The 20,433-nt window shown below is 42.8% G+C and overlaps 1 protein-coding gene across 1 annotated transcript; it reads right to left on the bottom strand.

Moving 5' to 3' along the window:
- Nucleotides 1–7,128: 7,128 nt before the first annotated feature.
- Nucleotides 7,129–19,123, bottom strand: LOC119729928 (leucine-rich repeat-containing protein 47-like). The gene is made up of 5 exons (XM_038202709.1): nt 19,066–19,123; nt 17,611–17,682; nt 7,927–7,986; nt 7,676–7,744; nt 7,129–7,212 (listed from the first exon to the last, which is right to left on the bottom strand). The coding sequence occupies exons 1-5, from the start codon at nt 19,104–19,106 to the stop codon at nt 7,137–7,139; spliced, it is 318 nt and encodes a 105-aa protein (XP_038058637.1). The 5' UTR covers nt 19,107–19,123; the 3' UTR covers nt 7,129–7,136.
- Between the last annotated feature and the right edge of the window lie 1,310 nt (nt 19,124–20,433).

The raw sequence follows: 20,433 nt of genomic DNA, 5'->3' as shown, positions 1-20,433 counted from the left end.
CGAAAATTGAGATCACAGTTTCAGTATTAATATGTTATTTTACTGATAATGATATTCAATATGGTAGTGTGATAATGCTGTTTATAATTAATGGAAAGAGTATGCATGTATGTATATTATACCTATTCAAATTAGGTTTTGCCCTTCACCGACGTTCTTATACACTGTATACTCAGTGTGTTACCTCCCGAGTGAAAGTTGGAAAAAATCACTCGGGTGGGACTCGAACCCACGACCTCAGGTGCTGTCTAGTGCAGATGGCTTACCACTCGACCACCGAGCTAACGGGATCGGTTGGCCGGTTCGAATCTGATGTACATAGCAGCGGGTACCGCATGAACTATTATAAGATGGAATTTTTGCGCCGGGGTGATATTATTCAAATTAGGTTTTGCCCTTCATTATACCTCTTATTCAAAACACTTTAAATGCAAAATGTGTGCGTATAATAAACAAATCGTCAGGGTTATCTCTGGTATTTGTTCTAAACAATAATAAAGCTCTTATGCCTTCTTAATTGAAAGTATAATATATTATGTGTACTTCATTCTCGAAATATCATTCAACAGTAACATGGCATGTACCAGTTGTAATGTTTGAGCAAATCACCTTTGGTAGACATCTGCATTACAAAGAAACGAGCATCATTCTTTGAAGCCCTTTCTTATTATTGAGTACTCACCACGACCTACATGTACATGTATACTCACATGGAGGAGATGACTCCGCCGAAAGTGTATGCCTTTAACACTTGCACATCGTTCCCGGCCATCCACCTGTAATGCCAAAACATGTGAATAATACCCAAGATCGTTTAGCCTATAGGGCAGGGCCAGACACTAGGTATTGTGATATAGAGTCACTCATGACACACGACGACATCATTCAATTGGGCCATGGGGAAGAAGGGTTCCCCTTACGTTGGGTCAGGGTAAACGCGCGTGCGGCAACGGTAAATTAACACGTGAAGTTTGAGACAACGGGTAAACAATTCGAGCGGGGTTTTAATTGATGAAGAAAGTTTAAAGGTTATGAAATATCCTGTAGGTAAAGAGAGTAACACGTTGAGATTTAGCAATGCTTATCAGTGTACATAAGCATGTAGATATTAGGGGAGAACACTAGGTAAAGTAACGAATAAGGACTCAAGCGGCGTATTGCTTCAAACGTCCACAATATTCCTAAGAACTTGGCAAGGTTTCAAATTCATGATGTCATCAGAGAAGGGGAGGAGAACAGGTAATGCAACGAATAAGGACTTAAGCGGCGATTGCTTCAAAAGTCCACAACATTCCTAGTAAGAATGTCTAATATTGATAATAATGCAGTTGCAAACGTTGCAAATTTAAAGAGAGCGCGAGTCGAGTGCACATTCCTGCGTGACTAACCGAAACGAACTCCATGAAATATCGATCACATAGTGGTTGTAAACATGGGAGCGCGTGAAATTGAATCATCCGCTTTGTGTTTCGATACTGAAGACCATATTATAAGGGCCAATGAAGTACGGGCATGTGTTTTTGCATTTCGCATTTTGTCTTCGTGTATCTCGTAAGTTGCAACTTTTCAAACTGCACCGTTTTTCATTAACCGTTGCCAATCTTGAACGATTAACAGTATTTTGCAGTAAACGGGGTACAAAAATGTAGGTCACGGAATTTTCCAAAGGTATACATAAATGACGTCATCATAAGACGATCAGATTAAAAATATGACCCCTCCAATGAGTGTCGACTTTCTTCTTTTTGCTGTGTTTAGTTAAGACGCTGCTCTCCCTTTCCGTACACTGAGCCCATATTCCACCGTGCCTATAGTGTTTCTTACACTTCTTGAATCTGCAGTCCTTTGAAGGTATCTGGGCCGAGCTTCTTCAACTTATTTCTGCGAAGACCCCTTGTAGATTAAAGAAACGAGAAACAAAATCTTAATTCAGTTTATATTTACACAATTTCCAACGGTCATAGGTCATGCAAATATTAACGTCAATGCAAAGCCAACCCCCGCAATCCTTAAAATTCATTCCTGTATCATCATGATTTGTTTCTGTTTCTTTACTTATTACTGCTTGCACAAAGTGACAGTTAAGGAATAAAAAGAAACTTACAATTCGATCATGTCCTTCGGGCCAGTCAATTCCTTGGCTGATATGGTTGATAACTTGTTTTTATCCAGTAATCTGATTAAACCAAAACATTCAATATTTTTCTTTTGCAGATGTGGCAATTTTATATCATCTATCTTTTTGGACTCAGTCATGAATGCAATAGGCCGTGGTTTCGAGTGATTAAGGGAGTGTTGTAGGAGGAGGCTCTCATTCGCCCAGACATTCGGCCTATTCACATCGGCTTCACCTATCATTATAACCATCCCCAGGACAGGATCTGCAGCAAATTGTGAAACTCCACCAACATCAATTTTGGAAGATTCATTTTGTCTTGAAAGGGATAGTCGAAAATCTCGCCTTGATTGATGAAAACTTTCTTGGCATATGCTTTTGCAGTCTGTCGTCTTGCAGCGATCCAAGAATTTCACCTCTCACACCGCAATACGAATGCCCCGTCAGTCCCTCTTAAGTACCAAAATTACTAAGAGGATCTTTTCTGAATATTGTCTTTTTAAATGTCTCCAAGTTGTCTTTTTAAATGTCTCCAAGTTGGCATTGATATTAATCTAAACCACGAATTAACAAAGCACGCCCCAAGCTGCACAAAATGGTCAATTAATGGTAAAATATCTATGTACTGATCGTGTAACGATATCTTATTTAAACAAATATATATTCGTTAATACTCACAAATATCGAAGGTTGGTGCAACTCTTGAATGCATCCGCTTCAGTACTAGTCACGTCATTCCCTCTTAAATTCCTGCAAGAAAGTTTGTGCTTTAAATTTGCGCTCCCCTTGCCTTTTTCGAATTTCATCCTGAAAATAGATATTTCTTTTTTGGTCATCTTCTAGTAATCATGTTATTTTTGATGAAACATCGACAGTTTGTCATTAAATTATTCCTTTACAATTACGAATTATTGGCTGCCTGACAACGATTTCCTTCTGGCAGGTAGTCTGGTTCTCGCTCCACAATCAATATCAACAATATACGGACCGGGCGCCAGTAGGCTCATATACTTTAGTCAAGTAGCGCTTGGCTACCCGGACGCGTTGCGCCTCTGATGCCGGCACGAAAAAGAGACCAGTATGCGTGACGATGTCACAGGCGCCTTCACTATCTCCTGGAGAATGCTTGTTTTTTTGTACACTACCGATTCGGTAGAGAAATTGTCATACTCTAGAAACATAATAATTTGTTAATATTGACCAATAAGAATATACAGTTATGCCAGTGCAGTTATACTAGTGTTTGTACTCATAAAAGTGTACTCATACACCTACTTGTAGAAAGGTACCCGTATCTGTATTCTTCCACAGATTGGGTCTGAGCAATTATATGTATAACTAATATGTACATACACAGATCTGCAAGTGAAAAGCTGGTTGTGCTGACTATTTCAGGGGATGATTCCTTAGTGCCAGCTGGAAGGCGTCGAGGGATTTGTACTCCACTGGATCTACCACAAGGCTGTTACTGTCCCGGATGGTGCGTGGGAAGAAGGCAGTACTTAGTGTGTGGGATGACGAATCGGGAATCGTGGCCTCTGGCTGGTGTAGTATGTTAGGTGAGACTGGTTTTCAACATTGTCGACTAAATTGTAGTTGATTTCGTACATCATGACCAGGCAACTGTGAGTACTGTGTGTGGGTGTCCCATGTAGAGCAAGCATATTCCACTGTGTGTCTGACACAGGTAGTGCTTCATGTAGACAGCTTCCTTTACATTTCAACTTCAATGTCTGAGGTTGCGAGATAAAAAAACCGTTGTGGAGTTGGATTTCCTACTGATAGTGTCCACATGGGTGTTGAGGTGAGATGAGAGTCGAGATCAACTCCAAGGTACTTCGCAGAATAGGTTCTTAAGTGCGTCAATGAATGGTGTATGATGCAAGGATGGCTTTACGTTTGTTAGTGATTCGATGGACCTGGCATTTCTTAACGTTAAACCTCATCGGCCACTTGGACTCCCTATCTTAGAGGGCATCATGATCTTTTTTAAAGGCTCGCTGCGTCTTCAGCAGACAGCCTTGTTGTGGAAGTTGGGACGCAAGCAGGTAGATCATTGGAAAAAATCGGGATCGTTTATGGATAAAATCCTGGGTCCAATCCAAGGTGCTGTCTCGTTTTCTATAGTGCTCAACTTTCATCAGGAAGTGGCGGTGCGAGACTTTATCAAGTAGTCAAGTAGGATCACATCAATTTGTGATTTGTCATCCAATCGGTGTCACATGCTCTACTTTGGCGAAACTAGTGCTGTGTGTTTGAGAAGATATTGCAGTCATCGAGATGACGGATCACTGTCACAGTAAACAATGTGCTCGCAGAGCTTGCATGAAACCGATGTGAGAGAGATTGGGCGGTAGTTTGCTGCGTCTGACCTGCTACCCTTCTTAAAGATAGGGACGATGTGAGCTTTCTTCCATTGCGAAGGTACCCTTGATTGATGGAGGCTTGAAATATGAGTGTGACTGCAGGAGCGATTTCTTTAGCTAGTTCCTTCAGAAGTCTAGTTTGAATGCCATCAGGGCTAGATGCAGTAATGGCTTGTCGTTCCGAAGTTGTTTGGTAACACCACTCTGGCTCACAGCGATGGACTCCATGGCGGGAGAGTTCCTGGAACCTAAATCAGGAAGTGTGGAGCCATCATATTTGGACAAAACGGATGTGAATTGCCGGTTTAAGACGTCAGCGTTTGTCTATGAATCTGCTTTAAGGAATCCACCCTCGTGCATGGACTTTATAAGAGCACCAAGCTTCTTGTTCCTTGCGCTTACTGGTTCACTGTGCACAATGTCGTAGATGTATTTGTTGTGCGCGTTACGACAAATCTTATGGGCGTCTCTCTTTAGCCGTCGCAAGCGGGCAGAGTCCTTGTCTCTGTTGGTGCAGCGAGTTTTCCTGTAGGCCCTAATATTGCGTCTTAAAGCACGCTTGGTGTCAGAATTAAACGACGGTTGGTTAAACCTGTTAGAGCTGAGTTTGGGAGGCACAGAGTCTTTGATGACACATTCCAGCTCATGTTGTATGTCCTCCGCGAGTTCGTCTACCGGTGTGGTAATGATGTACTTGGAAGTAAATTGAATTGACCATTTTGTTAGTCTCTGGCGAATAGCGTCACATGCACAGTTAGTTCTTTGTCAAAGTAAGACTTTCCGTCGCACTGGATGCTTTCTAACTGCACGGACGTTAACATCCATATACAATATTTGGTACCCGGTGGCGCCGGGGGTTATGAATGGGATCTATTCGTTACAGCGCTAGATCCAAAACATTTTTTTTCTTGGTTCAAAGTTGTCATATTACATTGTCAACCCATCCAATATGCAATGATACACGACATTATTAGTATCAGCAAAATGAAAAAAGGTGATTTTTTTAGGAACTGTGATGTCGTGGTAATTTACATTGAACGTGAAAACACATAATACAGAATAACATCTTTTTCTCAACAGCTCAAAAGATTGAAGATATACTGGCTCCATCTTTTTCCAACAAACGTAATCTCAACTCTGCAGATGATCCATTACACGTTATCCTGGACCGTACTGCTGTTCACCTCAGCAATGTCACTTTCAGACATAAAAAGGAAGTCGAAAAAGCAGGATAAGAACAAAGCATCAGGCCCTAATGGTACCTTCGCCAAGGTTTTGAAGAACTGCCCTATAGAACCTGCAGCTTCACTCGCCAAACTTTTCCGATTCAGCTTTAGCAAAGGCTATTTCCCCTTCACAGTGGAAAGCTGCATGAGTTGTTCATTTGCAGAAGAAAAAACGGTTGATCTTGCCCGTCAAACTACCGGCCGACGTCTCTACTATCTATCACCAGCAAGGTAGTGGAGAACATCATACATGATCAACTACGGAAACCTATTTCTCAAAACTACCTCATATCAGATTCTTGGCCCCACTCTGTTCCTGATCTACATCTGATATCTACGTGATGTGATCTGTTATTCAGAACTTCTGGCCCATGCTGTTGTCACCACGATATTCACATTCATCAAAAACTCACCTCCTGAAATAAGATCAAGCTTGAAGCTAGCAGCTGCTACAACTTCAGGAAGACCTGAAACGATCAAGCAACCGAGGAGAGACTATGGACATTGATTCAGTGTCTCACTGTGTTCAGCATGAAGGACATGCAAAATCATCCGCCTATAATGTTCCAAGGCCAGGTTGTCAGTAATGGGCCGGAGATAAAACTTTTTGAGTTACATTCTCTCGCAAACTGGAATGGAAGACACATCTGAAGAATATCACACGCACTGCTTGGATGGGAGCTAGCACTGTCCATCTTTCGACTCTTAAAAAATCCAAAGGAGAGCCTGCTGTCTAATATGGTTAAGCAATCAAGAGCAATCGAGGCATAATCTTAGCAGTTTACCCCATCGATGAAATGTTGCAGCAGTCTTCTGTTTATAAATATAGAATACAGTGTAGCAAGTGCCCAACCTTGCAGAAATCCACGGTACCACCTTTAAGGCTACCTGCTGCTCGACGAACCAGGCAACCTATGCTACTTAACTTCCTGCAGCAGTGAAGATTATGGAACAGTCTACCGTCATTTCAGACATACATTACAAGGGCAAGCAGTCCTTCAAATGCAGACTAAATTTTAAGTACACTAAAGTTAACAATCAGTTTGGGTGAAATGTGACTGCATTGTGATGCTAATAGGCATGTCTCTCTTCACTTTTGAGTGAGGCATAGCCCAATAACCATTGTTTTTGTTCTTATTTCTCGTTTTCATTGTGGAATGGTCTGTTGAACCAAGAACTTTATCTATCCTTTTGAGATATTCTGTTTGTTTTATTAGGGTGCTCCTTAATGTGAGCAGGTCATAAAAACACGTTGGAAACAAATCACAAAGTACACGATAAGAATACCATGCCATGTCTTATTGGGATAGGCCTACAGGATGTAAATGTCCCACACATGGGTTACTATTAGCGACGAGGTTTAAAACAAAGCAAAACGGGACGAGGTTCGTATTATAGACCTTAAATTACGATCATAAATTTGCAAACTTACACATGTGTCAACTGTGTACATCTTGCAAAGGTGTCTCTACCAATAGCCGTCATTCTGTTGCCTTCGAAATCACTGGAACAGAAACCGATGTTGAAATATACGTTAATTCCTTTGCGGTAATCATATTGGCGATACAGCGAAGACAAAATCCCCTGCGCCAGCACCATGTATGCTATGGCCGAACAGCTTAAACTAATGCAACACAATCCTGCGTGTGCACATGCACGTTTTTACAACATTACAAAACCAGGAAATTCAAGTCCAAATATTTTTAAACGTTTGACAATAATTTGTGGAGGTCAAAAATCACAGTTACAGTGATTTAATCCGTAGAGTCGAAGTAGTTTATAATTTCCCAGTTTAACGCGGCAGGTGCCTCACGGGATCACTTTGAAAACTGATTCTCTTAAAGCATGTTGATGTTTTAAAAGTCGAAAAGCATGACTGATTTACTCACATAGACTATAATATGAGTGAAATTTCTGTTATTTATATATAACAATCAACGAAAAGCTAGCAATTAATATTGACTCACACTGTTTTTAGCTGGACTCCATTTTTCATGACCAAGTCGATGTCTTGCAGTTGATTTCCACGAGCGTGTCTACGAGCAAGCCAGACATGAAAATAGTCCAATTGTTCAATTGTCATCATAGAAGAGAACGCAATTTTGAAATTGGCTATCCTAGCAAATAACCAGATGATGCAACTATTTCGATAGACACAAATATTTGTGATTTACCAAGACAAGAGGCAGTTGAATGTTGTAATTTATTTAATACTTACAACATCATCACAGACTCTGGAATTTCGAAAGGCTTGTCAATGCTGTTGCCAGTCAAATTGCTTTGTAAAAACAGAGAAGATACAGTCAGGTGTTAATAGGCGAGCGGCGGAATCAAAATTTGGGTTGACTAAAATACCCCACCCTACACATACCTACATCATACATCATGAGCAGGCTTAATGTGTCTACTTCAAGATTAGGTTTGATTTGAAGCTTCAAAATTGGGAGCAATGTGGCTTTGTAGCTATTTTGTTCTAAAACTTACATTTTTGGTTACAAAAGTATGAGTTTACAAATTTGGTATTTAATAGGGGACTAATATATGTGGGACCAGCATGAACCATCGAGGCACGTTTTAGACCAAATTGCCGTTCTATAAATTTTCTAATACCATATTCAGATTACAAAATGTACAGTTACTAAAAACAGTATTAAGTGCAAATATGGAATTTTCTAACAATCGTATTTCTTAAAACAACATGAAGGTATTTTTTTGTTATTTACTATACTTGTGCCTGTTTTCCGAGCTAAATAAAAACGTGAATATGGTTAATAGAAAGTGTGGCGGGAACCCCCCCCCCCCGGCCAACCTAAGTTTGTTAGGATACGTCTGACTCCTAGCGCGGTGAAGACAGTCTTCCCAAACCCAGCTCTTCCCTAGATGAGAGATCACTCAGAGCGACCTTCAAGGCTAAGGGTGCAGGTCCGTTAAGGTGGAAATCTACCGCCCGATTATGAATGAGTGTTGATTATTTATCTGTATTACTTAATTGCACAATAAACCTGTAAACATGAACACCGGAAGCAGTTTGTCGGTAATCTCAAACAACAATGAACGTAATTTATTCACAATAATCAGGTACATTAAACAGGATGTGATTCGGTGGGTTGTTTTATTACCAGGGTCCTTAGTTACTGGAGATAGCCCGCTGCTCGCCTATGCAACAACACACACAGCATTAAGCACTAGACATCAATGGCAGCAAAATGAGCAACTATAATATGTAGCCCGTGTGGTACGCTGAAGTGCGCCCTCAAGCAGTTATGAGACACGCGTGTACTGTAACCATGGCAGGCGCCATGTTCGCACATGTATTGGCGAAATTCCCGCAGTGAAATGCCAAGATTCTTGCTAAAAGTCAACTGTTAGTTTGACATTGATTGAAATCCTACAGCTTGTGGCTCTCAGGTGAGAATAAGTGAAGGATAATGGGATGATTATAACATTTGGGGTGATTTTTTATGATAAGTTGTTTTGATAATTGATGTTGAAATTAACGTTACAGAAACAAATGTGAATTGTATAAATCGGGAGCCAATTTTAATGCATCTAGAAGAAATAATTGATCTTGTGACCAATATACCTTTCCGTAATGAAACCTCACATACTGGGATGATTCAAATTAAGTTACATGTTGAGTAATGTTAGAAATTGAACAAGTTTAAAGTGTACTGATGCTAGAAGTTGGGTGGATTATTTGATCTACCGTCTGCTTTGACCCGCTAAATTGCTTTGTGTAGAGACACAAGCCTTTTGTTAAGGTACATATTTTACTGTTTTTTTTTACTCTCAGGTGTACCCTGATAGTTTGGGGATTAACTTGATCTGTATTTTTGCTGCCTGGACAGTCACAGTCAGGAACTCTGCTCCACATCTTGAGTGGATCAAGCCGCTGGTGACTGGACTGGCCACGTGTGACCTTACACATGTTACATTTTCACAAGGACATGAATTACATGTATGCTGTCTGCATTAGGTGAACTACCGTAACAGGCGCATCCCTCACATTAGTCTATCTCCAAGCAGGAGGGATCTTGTGAAGGAACCGTTTAGTTTACTGTGTAGCGTATACAGTGACGTTGAACTTCTGTAGTTTCACCGGAACTCCACGAAGTGATGTGAACTGAACTGAACTGACTAGTCGATCAACATTTTTGGATTGGGACTTGATTGCCTTAGAGTGACATTGTTGACCTAAACATTTAGGCCTTCTTAAAAAAAAATTGATTATCATCATCAGCGCTGGTGTTATAGATTTTGATATAGAGTTCTGACCGAGTTTTCAAATTAAATATTTTCTAGTTCAGTATTATTTATAGACTAAGTAGTGGTTTGTTCATTTGTCTGACCCAAGGTGTGTTGACCCCAATGTGGTCCACGTGGCTTCATATATACACAGCGCTAGTTATGAATCGCTAAGTTAGCAATAACACAGGGTCACAAGCGCACAACGGCCGCTTAGCAATGTATACGGTCCGTTAGCAGGGTACCCGCTACGCCGTGTGTGTAAGCCAGAATTCGGCTACACGTACCAGCGCAACCCCTGTACAGCTACACAGACTTTGTACACGGATTGCCTAAGCAATTACACATGCGGAGTACAAGTAATTCACCGACTTTTCTGCCCGCTGTCGCAGCTACGCTCTAGCCCGCTTCTCCAGACACCCGGAACTCAACACCTGAAACAGCTGAGCCCCGAAACTAGGCACACAAGCAGCATCTCACCTAACAATCAAAGCCTTCCAAAGCCAAAATGAAATCTCAAGGTACGCATTTATGGGTGCAGACCAGTAAATCGGTCCGAAATTGCCTACGCCGGCCAAATCACGATTTGCATGCCCTCAAAATCTTCAGTATTTGAGCATGCTGTGGGCCATGAACCTGAGGCATTGTAAAAAATATGGGTGGAAGCCGTGCTCAGGACTGGGAGCTTGCAGTTCTGTGTAATTTGGATGTAATTTGGACCCCAAAAGCGCTCTATTTTGCAATGGAGTGTAGGCATCGTTTTTCAAAATGGCGATGTGCTTCAGGACTATTTTCAGGGGTGATTATCTATAGATGGAAATTTCTCCTAAAAGTCATTAATTGACCCCCCGAAAATTGAAAAGAAAATAAAAGATGATGAAATAAGCTTTAATTTGATGTGTGTATCGAACACCTTGGAGTGTTGTGAGTATTTTTCCCGAACTTCTGAAGTGGCAGCATTTACTCAGGACGACCATTACCGTCCTCCTTCAACTTCATGAGCCAACTCATGGTGTCATCCTGTGACTGTGCTTCCTTTCAAGCACTTCGAGATAGGGTTGGTTGGGCAGCTACGCCCCTAACCCAAACTCACTCCCCTGATGCTGAACCTCGGGTACTACACCAGTTGCCTCATCCTCCTTGACCACCTCCTCACAGCCGCACTGTTTGCATTGCCGTCTCGACAACCGAATTACCATATTTCTTGCCACTCCTGTGCTCAATGACCAAGTCATATTGAGACAGGACCTCAATCCACCTTGCCAGCTGACCCTCGGGGTTCTTAAAATTAAGTACCCACCGCAATGCGGCATGGTAAATTCTGACCGTTACCCTGCGGCCTTACAAGTACACAACCACAGCCAACAACTCTATACGAGTGACACAGTAATTTCGCTCAGGTTTGCTGAGCTTCCAGTTTGCATACGCAAGCACTTTTCGTCACCACCCTGGACCTGCGACAACGCCGCCCCGATACCTTCACCACTGGCATCGGTGTCCAAGATGAAGTCACCCTCGGGCATCGGATATGACAAAAATGGGGCGGCTTGAAGCCTGCCCTTCAGCTCTTCAAATGCCTCTTGACAACTCTCAGTCCACACAATCATTCTCGACTTCTCGGTTAATGCATAAAGTGGACTTGCCACTTCTGCAAACCCCTTTATGAACTTCCAGTAGTACGATGCGAGGCCTAAAAAGCTTCGCACAGCTTGTACACACTTCGGAACAGGCCAACTTGCCACTGCCTTGATCTTCTGAGGATCCGTGGCTACCCTTTCTGAGGACACAATGTGCCCTTGGTAAGCCACTGACATATGAAACAAATGACACCTATTGGGCTTGAGTTTAAGTCCAGCGTTTCTTTGCCTGTCAAACACAACTCGGAGACGCTCTAGGGTCTCCCTCATTGACTGGCCAAACACGATGATGTCATCCAAATAAATCAATCAGTAGGATTTCCCACTGCAAGCCGGTCATTACCTTTTTTCCATGAGCCGCTCAAAAAGGCATGCATTTCCACCGGTACAACCCGCTTTTCAACACAAATGATGACTGTTGGCTGGCGTCCTCATCCAGAGCGACTTGCCAGTATCCCGACGCTAAATCACGTGTACAAAACCACTTCGCCCCACCCAACGCATCAAATGTTTCATCAATGTGCGGCACAGGATAGGCATCCTTGATGATCACCGAATTCAACTTTCTGTAATCAATACAGAAGCGTTTCGTACCATCCGTTTTGTCAACCAAAACAACATTTGCCGCCCATGGACTGTCGGAAGGTTCAATCAACCCCCCCCCTCTTTCCCAAATCACTGACTTGCCTCTGGATTTCCTCCTGACAATACGAATGACGCCTCATCAGTTCTTTCACCGGCTTAGCATCACCAGTATTTACGTGATGCCGCACCACGTCCGTACGACCAATGTCATGTTCACCCTTGGACAACACATCCTGAAAGTCTACAAGACATTTCCGGACGTCCTCATAGTACATAGCCTCCACATTGGCTGTACCCCTCGCAAACAAATCTTGCAAGTGCTGGGGTAACTCTTCACCAGCATCTGTCACCCTATCCAACTCACCATGAATTGAATCAACTTCCACCTGGGAGACCAGTCCCGCTGTTGTATCCTTAAGTGCAACTTTTTTCTCCCTTCCGGGATTAAAGACCCGCAACGCAACAACATCGGCTTCAGTCTCAACCAGAGATATGGCTAACACCAAGCCCTTCTTGGCTAGGTCACCGCCACCTTCCATCGACGATGGCAGGCCCGACCAAGTCGGCACCCTTCCGAGCAACTATACCCGGGACCACGGCCTCATGACCTGACTGAATCACCGTAATTTGAGAAACTACAACACGACCAACAAAAAGCTTGCCAGCACCATTGGTGCATTTGATTCACTCACCAGTGAGCCTCCACTCTTTCGACTGGAAATCTAGATTTCCACCTGAGGGTACCAGGAAATCCATGCCCAGGATACCACAGCATTTCATTTCACAAACACTGCCCTGACTTGGTGCGTGGTTCGACCCACTTGTACCTCTACCCAAGCTATACCCAACACGGCGAGCTGACTACCGTCAACTTGCTTCACCTGAACATTATCCGTCTGTAAAACGGGCCTCTTTTTTTCGGAATGTGGTAGTACACCGTACTAATTATTAAAGTATTGGTGGCCCCCACGTCGATCAAAAATCGACACTTGTCGTCCTTACCATCCCATCAACAAACAAACCATACCGAACTCCACGACTGGGATAGGGCAGAGTTATGACTCGTTGCCCGTCCCCAAGCTGTGACCTTTTCTCTCCACCACCAGCCTCGCTGTCACTGTGTTGTCTTCTGGACCCTTTTGACCTCTCAGCCCTCCCGCGGGTTCTACGGAAGGGGGGGGGGGGGCTGACTGACGTTTCCCTGCTTTGGAGTTTTCTTGCACTCCCGGGCGAAGTGCCCTTTGTCATTACATCTGAAACACCACAATGCTTCCGGTCCAGCAATTAATCTGTGCTGTTCCACCTTCTCGATATCTCAGTCTCCATGGAGGCCTGGACTGCTTCATCCCAAGTTTTTTGGACGAGCCCTGTTGATGCCCTCCCTAACTGAATAACTGTCAACAGCATCTATGAAGTGGTTCTTAGCCAACCTCTCATGAGCATCTTCCTGCAACTCAGGGTATGCTCTCGCTGTCAATTCGTGAATCGCTTGCCCTTTGGCTTTGGCTTTTGGCGCCGATGTCTCAGTTCGACGAGATAATTTTCGCTCTGTCGAGCTGACCCAAACCTGCGCTCCAACAATTTTACAAGCGCACTATACGTGTACTTGTGGCAAGAGTCACCCAACAACTGTAGAGCGTCTCCCTGCAAGCTTGCGGCTAACCAACTCGCAGCCTGCTCCTCGCTCCACATATTGACCTCACGACACGACTCAAAATGGCGGAGGTACTCCTTCCAAAGCACCTTTCCGCTGTACCGATCAGGAATTATGTTTGGCCTGTGATTTGGTCGCTCCAAACTACCTATCTGACCCACATCACCATGGACCCGTGCCTCTCTTTTCAGTGGCCACGGACCCACTGATGAGATGTCAACTCGAGCTGAACTGTTGTTTGTCGCCTCAACAGGTCGAGTCGCAAAACTTAACAATTCGCTCTTTACCGGCTTGGGGGTTACCATCCCTATGTCACCAACGAACGGGATGGTACTCGCCAAACCCCGTTCCAATGCCACCCTCAGAAATAAAAACTGAATCAAAACTTTTACGAATTGCATCATAATTGACTTGATTTGACCGTTGATCTATGACCATTGATCTTAGATACATTCCAGGTTATCTTCATTACCTTTCACGTTGTGTTCATACGACTTTACCACTAGCTACTGTATAACTGCATTTATTAGCACCTTTTCCTGTTTTCTGCCGGTTTGGAGTGATTTGCAAAGAGCTTACATTGTAGCTCCTCTAGCCTTCAGAATATACAAAACCTTCTTGCCAAACCAAACATCATATCTGGAAAAGTAGCTGACTGGGAAAACCGTGTGTCCAGGGACATGATGATCACACATCCTTTCACTCCTTGGTATTGTAGAGTAGTGGTGTGCTTGCAGCGAGTAATTTGTAGTGCAAGAGGCAGCAAGCTTGCGCAGCGCCCTCTGTAGTTAGAACCGTGCGCGCGTTCCAAAGTAGGAGTTGATCACAGCGCATCGTTGAGACGGACGTGGATTGCGACGTCTCGTGGAGAACAGACGTGTGTGCGTTGTCGTGTTGCTGCACCGACGTGCTGACGACTGGGCAAGGACAGGGGGTCAGTAGCCGGAGACACACCGGGGATCTGAAGCTTGGTCCGTGTACGTCTTGCTACCTCGTGGGCTGTATCCACTGGGGCCTCGGGAGTCCTGCCGCCGGTAACTTTGGGGTCCCCGATAGTAAGTTGCAAAAGAGCGTGGGGGAGCGATGCGAATAGTCCATCCCTGACGCAGGTGCCGTTTCATTCTGTAATTATTGTTGATTGACCCCTTCATTCTATTTCAACGCAATGGAGTATTAAAAGAACTTGATTTTCGTTGTTGTCTGATAAATAAAGGTGTCAGCGTTTGTTCAGTCGGTCAGTTCATGTCCTTCCCTTAATTGTACATCCTTAAGGAGACAACTTTGTACATGATGTCGGCATACGGCCTTCCGAACGGACACATTCCCTCGGTCACCGAGATCACTGCTCGTCTTCGCTCACCAAAGGTTAAAGTCAAGAGGCCAGGGCAACCTGATTTAAGGGCAGCCACGCTCGCAGCGCCGCAGTACCAAGCTGCATTCGAGGATGAGACATGCAGACACATTCAGGTATCTACTCTACTAACTTGTGAACTAAACAGACCGGCTACATCTTTAATGCTGCTACAAATTAGGGACTTTTTCAGATGTGTATCAGAGAAACCTCCAGCACTGACAAGAGTTCATGCTACAATCCCGGCCAAAATGGTTGGGACACTTCCTGAGCCTGCCACGGGGACAAACTCCCCCGGTCAATGTAGTGTTTCCAGCTGAAGGAGCACACGCCGCGCAATGAGAGACAACATTGAACGGGGCCCAGCGAGATTTGGCCAGGATTGTAGCAACAAATCATATTCTTATCAATAATAATTTCACTCATCAGTTCCATCTTATGCCTAAATATAACGTTTGTACAGTTCAACTTTTACTTCGCTTTGAGAAGTACGTTTCAAAATTGTACCTTCTACGAGCAAACACTCGTAAAAAAAAGGTTCTGAGAAAAATAAACATGTTCACTCAATATTGCCTATAGTTACTTAGCTTGAGTAACTCCAGCTATAATGCCTATCGCATTAGAGCTCGAGTCAAAACTACGTTACAATCACCGGGTCGTAAGAATCCCGAAGTCCCGGACTGTACATCCCCAGTGCATTATAAAAACGGTTATTTTCCCTATATTTCTCCGACCCAGATTCCATCGTACCTCATACGATGCAGCAGACGTTCATGAAGCTAATAATCAACTTCAAACAGAACAACGAGGACAAAAATATGAAATTTCGCGCGACACTATTCTGCCGACTGCCGTTGACCCCCAGAAAACCAACATTGGCCAACAAAAACATCAGATTTACCTTAAAAAGGCCTCCAAATTACTAGATACGCCTCCTGAGGTACAAGGAGTGATCGATGATTAAAATAGAGGTAGTAAAGTTTGCTTACGAGTCGGATGAAAAGTGAAATTTCCCGTTCAATTCCGAGAACTTCCATCGCGATCGTCAACACGTTAAATTTCCAACTCGTGTTGAACACTGCGATGTGGACGTGCGTGCCCAGCGTTCATCTGATGGTCCCAGTGCGATTCCGTTACCGAGGGCGATGCATTGATTATGATAATGAGCAGACTGGATCTCGTTTGTACACTAATTGCTTTTGAACGATGATACGGGGTCGGGACCTAGCTTGAACTGGTTTCCGCTGATAGCTGCCCTAGTTCCCGGAAATTTAGCGTGTTCACGATCGATCGAGAGGGGAGCTCTCGGAATGGGAAATTTTACTTTGCATCCAACACGTAAGCAATCTTTAGTTCCTCGATTTTAATCATCGATCTCTCCTTGTATTTCAGGAGGCGTATCTAGTAATTTGGAGGCCGTTTTGAGGTAAATCTGATGTTTTTGTTGGCCAATTTGTTTGGTCAACGGCAGTCGGTAGAATAGTGTCGCGCTACGTTTTCTCATGGTTTCTGGAGAATATTTTAATTAAGTCTATTATATAATTAAGTCTTCGTTGTTCTGTTTGAAGTGTGCGGCAAAGATATGCCGCCGATTACCATAGGGACAACGCCTTGACCAAGGCTATGCACACATATGCAAATAAGTAATAATCTGGTGCCTGCTTGTGCTTACAGTTCCTTTTAAAGTAAAAAGTAGCAATCTTATCCAACCATTATTAGTCCAGCGGATATGGAACAAAATATCGATGAATTTTGCACCTTTGCATAAAACCGTGAAACTTGGCAGAGATGTTCATATTCATGCAGGAAAATGGCGCCATCGCAAATTTACCTTTTTAGGGTCGTGCCCGCGGTAAAAACGGCAGCACAACATAAAAATAAGCAAAATGGAAATGGGGGCTCTTGATGAGGTGGCGTGAACGTGATAATTCACAGCAAACATTACCTGCCGTTGCTGTGTGGAATCAATATACAGGGGAAAAAAAGTTTCCGAAAATATTTTTTCCGGGAAACAAGATTGAAAATAAAGTTACTCTTTTAGACGAGGTTGGAATAAAGTGGAATTTGTTTCTTAAAAAAATACGTACAAATTGACACTTTGCAATCAGTACTAATTATATTTCAAAGAGATCGGGTATACATGTGTAACTCAATAAAAAAAATGATGTGAAATGTCCAATATATCTGGATCCATTCTCATGTGGCTTGCTGTAATGATTCTTTTCATGTCAGTAAGTGTATGTACTTACTGCCGTGTAAAACTAAGCTGAGAACAGGTCAATTCAAAACAAACGAAACGGTGTTGATAGCATGTTTCTTCTAGGCAATTGAAGTGCTAAATAAAAATATTATTTTGTACAGAAGGCCAAGGGCGTTGTTTGCTTCATGGCATGTCGCCCAATAGAACAATAAGCCTTGCAAAGTACTTACAGCAAAATAAGGTGCGGAAGGTCCATGAAACCATTCTTAGGTATCTCCTTCAAGACATTCTCGGCAAGGTTTCTGAAAATATACATTGTGCATTCAAGGCTTTATTATAGGCCGATATTAGCGCATATTGTATATTAATGCGAAATTCCTTCCTCAACTGAATCATTTTCGGGATGAAAGTTCAAGAGAAATGTTTTAAGCACAACTTGACATAAACCTGTAGTGTCGAAGTTGAATTTGGAAAAAAAGAAAGTTATACGAGCTTTTTATTTCAAGAAATGCTTGCTTTGTTGTAATCAATTATGCAATGAAATCAACTCAAAATAAACAAGACAAAGCAACCCTAGTAAAGCTGGCACAAGATCACAACATACTATTCAATTGATTGTGAATGGCTATTCACTGCTGTGTTTTTATCCATCTGGTCTACACCTAGGGGTTGAAGCGCATTCATCGTCGTTACATGATTGCACTTCCCGTCTCACAAGAAGCAGTCAGTCAGTCAGTCAGAAAGATACTAAAAGACTCTTGGCTGCTTCATTGTTGCAGGATAATCCTATCTGAAACCACCATCCAGCTTTCCAGGAGCAGTCAGTCAGTCAGCAGTCGCGGTGAAGGGGGGGGGGGGATTTTTTTTTTTTTTGGGGGGGGGTTTGGGGGAGGGGGTAGTCTATGATCAGATTTGCTGATTAATGATGGAAGACAAATCCCTTTTGACCTCTAGATCTTGACCAATCAATGGGCGCTTTCTATATAGGGTATTTGGTTATTTACCCGTTGTTGCGTCATAGACATCGATAAATAAAACCCGAGCACGACAATTATGTACTGTGAATTGAGCAAAGGCAGGCAGCGGTCATGCGAGGTGTATTATCTTACACAGTGCCAAGCTTGTCCAATAGATCTATGCCCAGCCATTGTTGTATTACAAATAAAAAAAACACTGCATTTGAAATGAAAAATAACAACTTTAGCCAGATTTCGAAATGTAATGACGTCACAATTTAGTCGACTCCGATTGGCTGGGCCGCAGGGTCGCATAAATTTGCGTGCTTAGATATATCGACCGTGGAAAAAAAATCGAATAACGGGGACGGGGACCATCATCTGAGGTCCCTGTTCAAATCTATTTCATACGTATACGAATATATATTTTTGCAGTTTAAGGCCATTTCAGTGGTTCTCCAGTCTTTGTATTGTACAGTAAAAGTTTCATTTTAATGTACAGTGAAAGATTTCAATTTAAGGTACAGTACAAGATTGATTCGATTCTTCTCTTTGGCTTTTTGTTTACCAAAATTGTCTCCGGTTTTCTCTTTCCTATGATGTTCTTGTGGGAAAACGGGGGTAGAGAAAAACGAGACAGGGAGTCATTTTTTTTTGGGGGGGGGGGAGTCAGTCAGAAAGGTAAAACAAGGACGTTGTAGTGCTAGCAATAATAATTGTTTCACTTACAGGACTTTGGTGTCGTTTGGTATCCCCTTCGGTAACTCCATCAGACCTCTATCACTGCAGCCTATGCGAGTCCCGTGGTCGCTACACTCACACACCTCACACGCTTCCTTGCTTGCATGAACCGTCAAGATAAGAGTCGCATAGTGCAACATCATCAGACCTAAAATTAACTGCATGTACCAACCCCGCTCCATGCCTATATACACGCAGTACGCCGGGTGTTGCATAGACCGCCTGATTTCAAGTATGGTTTGGTTCACACCGCAGTGTGTTATTGATTTTAATTCTCGATTTACTTTCAACGTACTGTCTTAAATAAATCTGAACAAAAGCACTTCCAGTTTCAGTCGAGATCATTTGTTGCAGGTCTCGAAGAGCTGCATGGTAAAAGTCGGACGGGGGCCAAGGGAAATTCCCAGATTTATTTTGTAGTCAATGACAACATCATGACAAACATGATCCATTGTTGCTAATAACAGACCTGCAAACTTATTGAAGAGTAAAGCAGGAAACAACTATAGTTTTGATTTCTATCACCTCGACTCAAAATTCCATCTTATAGAAGAGATTAATCTAGATCTAGTATTAATCTTATTTATGGAACACGATCGAGTACCTTCTTTTCCAGTGGGTGAATTCCATACATAATTATTAGTCTTTAAGCTGCAAGGGTATAACTGAACTGTCTGGGAGATTACATAACAGTCTTTAGTAAAACTCGCAAGGGGCAAACTGAACTATTGTTATGGGTTTTGTAGTCCACTGCTTCTATAACAATAAACGTCTGAGACTCATATGGAGGCGTATAATATATGCTTCACTTTCGTCTTGACTGCCCATCAGAGAGCACGGCACAACAAATTAGCGTTCATTTGACCGCCGCCCTCCCCGCCTGCCAGATAGAGATGTTTATGCTTGAGGCTATACATACAATTAAGTCAAGCCTCAAATGAATTGCATGTACCAACCACGCTCCATGCCTGTATACACGCGGAATGCCGCGTACTGCGTAGACCGTCTGGCTTCAAATATGGTTGGCTTTACATTGCAGTGTGCATCGATCTTAAATCTCACTTTTCTTTCAACTGTATTAAAAATCAGAATAAAAACACTGACTGTTTCAATCGAGAGCACTTGTTAAATACAGGTCTTGATCAGCTACGTGGTAATGAACTCGACGGAGGTCCAGCGGAAATTCCCAGGTTTGTTTTTTACCCAATGACAGCATCGTCACATGGAAATGGAGCCATTGTTGCTAACAAAAGGCATGCACAATTATTGGAGCGTAAAGAAGTAAACAACTTTACCCCTTACAATTGCTGTATATTGAAGTTTTCTCTATATGATTTAAATGACTAAGTAGAGTTT

Source organism: Patiria miniata, unplaced genomic scaffold (genome assembly GCF_015706575.1).
Source record: "Patiria miniata isolate m_02_andy unplaced genomic scaffold, ASM1570657v1 HiC_scaffold_22, whole genome shotgun sequence".
Lineage (NCBI taxonomy): Eukaryota > Metazoa > Echinodermata > Asteroidea > Valvatida > Asterinidae > Patiria > Patiria miniata.
Note: the sequence above shows the minus strand (reverse complement) of the source record. Positions and strands in the feature narration are given on the sequence as shown.

Bases quoted from the DNA above. Each gene is read 5' to 3' on its own strand.
- LOC119729928 (XM_038202709.1), bottom strand. From the start codon at position 19,106: ATGGAGTTACCGAAGGGGATACCAAACGACACCAAAGTCCT. The intron at 17,683-19,065 runs GTAAGTGAAACA...GTATATTTTCAG, and splicing joins CCAAACGACACCAAAGTCCT to AAACCTTGCCGAGAATGTCT. The intron at 7,745-7,926 runs GTAAGTATTAAA...GCTTGCTCGTAG, and splicing joins CCAGAGTCTGTGATGATGTT to ACACGCTCGTGGAAATCAAC.